The sequence below is a fragment of the Carassius auratus genome, chromosome 33 (assembly GCF_003368295.1).
Source record: "Carassius auratus strain Wakin chromosome 33, ASM336829v1, whole genome shotgun sequence".
Lineage (NCBI taxonomy): Eukaryota > Metazoa > Chordata > Actinopteri > Cypriniformes > Cyprinidae > Carassius > Carassius auratus.
This window is the reverse complement of record NC_039275.1, coordinates 1786402-1793901: the sequence shown is the minus strand read 5'-3', so window position 1 is coordinate 1793901 and position 7500 is coordinate 1786402. Positions and strand designations below refer to the sequence as shown.

Genomic DNA, 7500 nt, shown 5'->3' with positions numbered 1-7500 from the left:
GGGTTCACTTCATATGAATCTGTCTAATATCTCACACAGCGGTCAGTGGTCAGACTGTGTGTAATATGTGCTCAGAACACTCTTCTAATATTAGTCAGCTTTCTTCTTTCTTCTAGGGACTGACTAATCATGTTTAACATGCCATGAGAACTTCACTAACTCCACCGTTAGTTAGCAGCGGTGGATGTTATTCATTCTTCACACACACACACACTCACACACACACACACAGACACACGCACACACACACTCACACACAGACACACACACACACACACACACACACTCACACACAGACACACACACACACACACACACACACACACACACACACACACACACTCACACACAGACACACACACACACACACACACACACTCACACACAGACACACACACACACACTCACACACAGACACACACACTCACACACACACACACACACACACACACACACACACACACACTCACACACAGACACACACACACACACACACCACACACACACACACTCACACACAGACACACACAGACACACACACACACTCACACACAGACACACACACACACTCACACACTCACACACTTCACATTTGAATATCATGCTATTGTGACTTATTAATAATTTGAAAGAGGTTTTATTTGTGTTTCTATTTATTTTTTATGTTTTGTCTATATTTAAACATATTTGTATTCATTGTTATTTCAGCTTTAGTTATTTTACCACATTTGAAGTAAATATTATTTTTTTGAGTTATGATTTATGTCTATAGCATACTCAGTGTTATATTTTAGTTTCATTTTTTATATTTTTTCTCTGTTTTTTTTGTGATTTTTCATTTTTATTACTTTTACGTCTGAACATTTTTTTTTTATGAATTTTAATTCATTTTTTGTTTGAGTTATTTTAGAACAGTGAAGATGTGAAATGTTGCCTTTAGTTAGTTTAGTGTTTAGTTTAGTGTTTAGTGTTTAGTTTAGTGTTTAGTTTAGTGTTTAGTTTAGTGTTTAGTGTTTAGTGTTTAGTTTAGTGTTTAGTTTAGTGTTTAGTGTTTAGTTTAGTGTTTAGTGTTTAGTTTAGTGTTTAGTGTTTAGTTTAGTGTTTAGTTTAGTGTTTAGTGTTTAGTTTAGTGTTTAGTGTTTAGTTTAGTGTTTAGTTTAGTGTTTAGTGTTTAGTGTTTAGTGTTTAGTTTAGTGTTTAGTTTGGTGTTTAGTTTAGTGTTTAGTTTAGTGTTTAGTGTTTAGTTTAGTGTTTAGTTTAGTGTTTAGTGTTTAGTGTTTAGTTTAGTGTTTAGTGTTTAGTGTTTAGTGTTTAGTTTAGTGTTTAGTTTAGTGTTTAGTTTAGTGTTTAGTTTAGTGTTTAGTGTTTAGTTTAGTGTTTAGGTTAGTGTTTAGTGTTTAGTTTAGTGTTTAGTGTTTAGTGTTTAGTTTAGTGTTTAGTTTAGTGTTTAGTGTTTAGTTTAGTGTTTAGTGTTTAGTGTTTAGTTTAGTGTTTAGTTTAGTGTTTAGTGTTTAGTTTAGTGTTTAGTGTTTAGTTTAGTGTTTAGTGTTTAGTTTAGTGTTTAGTTTAGTGTTTAGTTTGGTGTTTAGTTTAGTGTTTAGTGTTTAGTTTAGTGTTTAGTTTAGTGTTTAGTTTAGTGTTTAGTGTTTAGTTTAGTGTTTAGTGTAGTGTTTAGTGTTTAGTGTTTAGTGTTTAGTTTAGTGTTTAGTGTTTAGTGTTTAGTGTTTAGTTTAGTGTTTAGTGTTTAGTTTAGTGTTTAGTTTAGTGTTTAGTTTAGTTGTAGATGCGCTGGTTCCTCTGGAGCATGTCTCTCTCCTCTCGTGTGACAGAGACAGAGACAGAGACAGAGTCGAGCGGTCAGCGGTCAGCGCTGATGAATGACGTCTGAATGAGATGATAATGTGGACCGAGTGTGTGTGCGGCTCATTTAATGACCAGAGATCCGCTGGGAAAACCATTTATTCCTGGAATTAAATCCATGTTTGTCTCACGCTGACTTCATGACACTGGATTGAGATGAACTGCTTGAAACTAGAGCTGGGCAAAAATTGCATCACTTAGTTTTTTTCCACGTCATACAATATTGATATTCATCACCACAAATAGTAATTTATGTCCGTCACAATTTCCTGAAGTAAAACTGACCTGTGTGCTGTGCAGATCTCGATCAGATAGTGTCCAGCTCTACTGAAACTCACCGGTCATTTCCACAGAACTGAGTCTTGAGCGGTCAGTAAGAGCTGAGCGGCTGATGTGATCACGTCTCTTTGTTCTGCTCGGCTCATCTTCTCCATCAGGAGTCCTCCAGAGCCTTTTAATGTCACACTTCCACTTTGAGCTATGAGAAAGCAGTGTGTGGCGTCAGGAGTGTGAGCTGCGGTGTGTTTAGCAACGGCCTGAAGGAACGTAATCCTGTGCTGAGATGTTTCTGTCAGCTCTGAGTGTCTGTGTCTGGACTCCTATATTTAATCAATTAACCACCGTTATTTCTGTGATTACGATGATGATGATGATGATGATGATGATTTGTGCATTACTCTGGTTGTCTCCAAGGATTTCTTCATTTGTTTTGGGATTATTGCAGAAAATAAGCACTGTGATTGACAGAAGTGTATAATTCTAATTAATGTTTTGTTCATCATGATGATATTTACAAACAAACAACACAACTGTCATGAATCTTGAAGCATAAAAAACAAGAAGCTCAGCTGGCGTCTCATAAACTTGCATTTTTCCAGTGTTAGTTGTGATTTTGTGTGGTGTGTTTTTAGCGTTGTAATGAAGTTAGAGAACTATATTTTAAATCATTTTAGGTCGTCCTGCAGCTCTCTGGATGATCTACAGTCAGAAAGATGACGTGATCCGCTCTCTTTCTGTTGTGAAATGATTTCTTAAGCTTGAGTTTTATATCGCTGTTCTCTGTAAAGCACTTGACATGATGATCATATGATCTGGTTTTGAGCAGGAACATCTCTCTCCTGAATAATGATTGCTGCTATTGTAGTTGTTTTGTCTCTCTATACATCACTATACTCTCCAAATGAGCAGCAGTTATTCTGAGTGTAAAGTTAAATGACAGGAGTGCAGCTGCTCTGTAAACCCCTCACACGGATCACATCACAACCACTTTAGATGCGTTTCTCCCGCATGCTTTGAGAGGAACAGACGCTCCAGTAATGAGAAGTCTCCATCAGAAGAGCTGCAGGACACAGCTGATCTCAGATCTGCAGGAGAACAAGTGTCAGGTCTGCAGCGTCAGCTTTGAGATGTTTGAGATGTTTCTGTGTTTATCAGTTCAACTCATGCAGCTTTGGAAGCTGAAATTATTATTTTTTTCAGTTAAGGTTCTTTAATTTCAATGAGAACTAATATATCTTTGTTTTTCAATGGTTTTAGTTAACTATAGTAACCCCAGTGAGTGTTAATTAAGCACTGAGACTAATCTTTCACTGTAATTGTTGTTGAAGTTTAAAGGCATAGTTCACCCAAAAATGACAATGATGTCATCTTGTATTTAATCCTCAATTGTTTCAAACCTGTTTGTATTTCTTTCTTCTGCTGAACACAAAAGAAGATATTTTGAAGAATGTTGTTGAACAAACAGCTGCTGGGAGCCTTTGATCTCTGTAGGATTCTCTTCATGCTTTAGAAGTCAATGGCTGCCAGCAACTCTTTCATTTTTGGGGGAACTGTCCCTTTAACTGACCTTTCTCCATAGTTTATATATATTATGTGTAGTTTTACTTGTTTAAATACATAGAGTTCTGTGTGTGTGTGTGTGTGTGTGTGAACTGATTGGGTTCAGTCCAGTGCTGGGATGTGGGAACATTATTTAGAAATGTTTCTGAACTGTTCAAATCTGAAAAGTAGTCAGTGTGAGCCGCTGTGGATACATCTGAATGTAAAGTGTGTTTGAGTCGTGATCTGATGGCTCTGTTTTTCTCCCAGAATCCTGTGCAGAAGGATCATGCTCTGATATGCAGTGATTTGTGGGTAATTTGTTGCACAAGGAAACTGGTGTGTGACTGAGAGCAGGCAAGGTCAGAGGTCAGAGGTCAGAGTGTAAATCAGAGCGCTGTATATCAGTCTGTCCCGTTGCTCCGAGGTTCATGTCAGCAGTTCCTGTTTACCCATGATGCTCAGCGGTGGGATCGATCGCTGGTGTGTGTTCAGTTCAAGTGCTGTGCTGACCAGGTGTGTGTGTGTGTGTGTGTGTGTGTGCAGGCTGACGTTCAGAAGAGATCGAGCGCAGCGGCTGGACTCAATCATGCGGTTGCAGGTCTTGTTGCTGTATTTCACGCTGCTGCAGACGGCCGGAGCTGCTTTCCCAGAAGACACCGAGCCAATCAGTATTTCACACAGCAACTGTGAGTAACTGCGTCTCAGCTCCTCGCTTCGTCTCGTCTCGTTCTCGTCCCGCCATCTTCTTCTCTCAGCGCTTCTGTGTGATGTGATTCTGCTGCCCAGAGAAACTGTACATGAGTCTGTGACACTTCAGAGATCCTCTTTTGTTTTGCCTGTCAGGATGAAAGACTTACACACACACACACACACACTCACACACTCACACACACACTCTCACGCACACACACACACACACACACACACACACTCACACACACACGCACACACACACACTCACACACACACACACTCACACACACACGCACACACACACACTCACACACACACGCACACACTCACACACTCACACACACACACACACTCTCACGCACACACACACACACACACTCTCAAACACACATACACATGTTTGTTTTTGTGTAAAGTGTGTTCATCCCATAGGTGTAATGGTTTTTATAATGTAGAAACTGTATATTCTATTGCCCTTCACCACCTAGATTTCAATCTTTCAGGAGTTTTTTCTCCTACAAACACCAACTTTACACTTATTCCTCTAGTCTAGATATTCTGAAGGTCTGTTCATATTTGATTCACACTGATTCTTCTCCTGAAAACATGATGATAATGTGCTTGTGTCTGTCTGTGGACAGTATTTTCTGGTTTATGGAGTGATAAAGAGAGGAATCCAAACAGCTTTAGTATGACAAGAAAATCAAACCGGAATCTGAACCTGGCTTCATGAATGTTCAGAGTTATTCTCTTATGAAATGTATGCAAATGAGTGCATATTTAATTAGATGCAAGTCCTTTATTTGCATACTTTAACATAACATTTCAGGAACATTTTTTGCAATTCTTAACGTAATCTCCATTGTCTATTGTTTTAAAGATTAGTTTTTACTCTTATTCACCTTTAGTGGCTTGCATTAAATCGAGAAAAACAAGTAATCAATCAAAATAAAGTTTTGTTAGGCTGTGTGTCTTTAATAGTGTCAGTAATCGACATGTGTTTATGAAGGAGTCAAATATGAAGTTAAAATCAAACTCTGTTCCTCTTCCTTCTCTGTCAGACACCAAACAATATCCAGCGTTTGTGGGACACAAACCAGGAAGAAACACCACGCAGCGGCACAAACTGGACGTCCAGCTGATGGTCATCATGAACCGGACTCTCTATGTGTCCGCCAGGTCAGTCTCTGATTCAGCACAGATGGTAACCAGCAGCTCATTCACAGCGTATGGAGAGAACGAGCACATGTTCAGGAGCCAGCGCTCATCACTGCGTCACACACACACACACACACACACTGACCAGAGAGTCACACACACATCATACTCTTCAACTCATTACAGCATGGCATGAATCTCTTTCTCAGTATTTCTCTCTCTGGTTTTCCAGTTCAGATATTGAAGCATCCCTGAATCGAGACTTACTCAAGATGCACAGTGAAGAAATGAAGTCTTGATGCTGAGAAATAAAGAAACTGTGTGCAAAAACATCAACATTTCTTTTCAGTACTCAAATAAAAATGAAGTAAAATCTATAGATATATATAAAAAAATAAAAAATGAATAATATGGACAAAAACACAACAACATTTATTGACTAAAATTAAAATGAATGACAATATAAAAATGAAAACTAATTAAGATATTTATGCAAATGAGTAAATATTTAAAAATAATAATAAAATAAATGAACTATAACTATAAAAGACTTAAATTTACCCAGTATTTTTGCAACAGAACCTACAGGAAGTGAAGATCTCTTGATTAGTTTCAGTCCTATAGCTCTGTGTGTGTTTGTGCGTGGATGATCTGAAATCTTAATTCTGTGTTTCAGCCAGAGATACAGAGTCACACCTGATCACACTCTGATTGATTGATTGGTTGATCGCTGTAGGCTCCGCCCACTCACTCTCCACTAATGAATCCGCTGGCGCTCTGATTGATTGATAGCTGTAGGCTCCGCCCCCTCTGGTCTCTGTTTGCAGGAGCATCTGAAGCTCAGCTCTTCTGTCTCTCTGTGACTCGTTCTCTTTGTGGTTTGGTGAAGTAAGGTTCCTGCCTTGAGCTCCAGTCTCTCTGGGCTGGTGTTGCTCTGTGGCTTTATTTAGGTCTGTATTTTAGGACTGTTGTGGTGGATGTGACCTTACAACACCGCTGAGAAAAGAGTTTTCTCTGGAGCTTCTCTCCAGTTTGTTTTGTTTCTTGAAGCTTCGGGGCAGCTCAACACAATCCAGTGATGAGAATACAACAGAACAGAGACGAAAGAGCAGTGAGAGATGAAGAAATGAAATAGTTGAAGGAAGGAAAGATTAGATCAGTGACTGCTCGCATAAACTGCTGAGACTAGTCTTGAAAAGTTCAACTAGAATAGTTCCTTACACAATCTGTTTCAGTGTGGTCTCACTGTAGAAATATAGCGGATCGCTGGCTTATTCAGTCTGGTATGATGTTAGTCTTTAGTAAACAGTTTAGTAAAGTGTGTGTAAATGTGCCTGGAGCATCATCCAGTTGTGTGTTTTTCTTTTTTTGTAACCAAGTTTATCTGCGAGGATGCTGTTGAGCTTCACCGTGTGAAGAGTTTAGAAAAACTGATCAAAGAATCCAGACGTGTGATTAGAAGAGTCTGTAATTATGGATTTAGTTGATGATTGCAGACTGTCATCTGCTCAAGATGTGTGAGATATTCTCACACACACACACACACACACACACCACGGGTCTGGAGGTGCAGGCGGGACACTGTCCACATTCCTCCGACTGAGGCTCTCGTCCCGTAGAAACCCAAACCCCCCCGCCCTGAGAACAGAGAGAGACCGACACCAGAACAGCTGAGGAACACGAGAACGTTCTGGAGCCGCGTGTGATGAAGGGGCGGAGCTTCAGCAGAAGGGGTGTCGTGCTGGTGTGGATTGACAGGTGTGAGATGCATACTAATGAGCTCCTTTCTCTGAGAACACACAGTGAGAGAACTTGACAAAAGACCACCAGACGGACGCACGCATGAGAAACACATTCCTGCGCACAAAGAGCCTCTGTTGAGCTCTGGACAGCAGCTCAAACACCTCAGACGTGACAGACCGATGCATGCTCTCTAATCAACACGCCTTTACTTATACAGTACAGATG

The 7500-nt window shown here is 39.7% G+C and overlaps 1 protein-coding gene across 1 annotated transcript in view; it reads left to right on the top strand.

Moving 5' to 3' along the window:
* Positions 1 to 7500, top strand: part of LOC113052693 (semaphorin-6A-like) — a 44992-nt gene that overhangs the window by 10207 nt on the left and 27285 nt on the right. The window contains exons 2-3 of the mRNA XM_026217097.1: positions 4225 to 4367; positions 5436 to 5553. Of these exons, the coding sequence (XP_026072882.1) occupies positions 4268 to 4367; positions 5436 to 5553 (218 nt within the window). The 5' untranslated portion in view covers positions 4225 to 4267. The remainder of the gene's footprint in view (positions 1 to 4224; positions 4368 to 5435; positions 5554 to 7500) is intronic.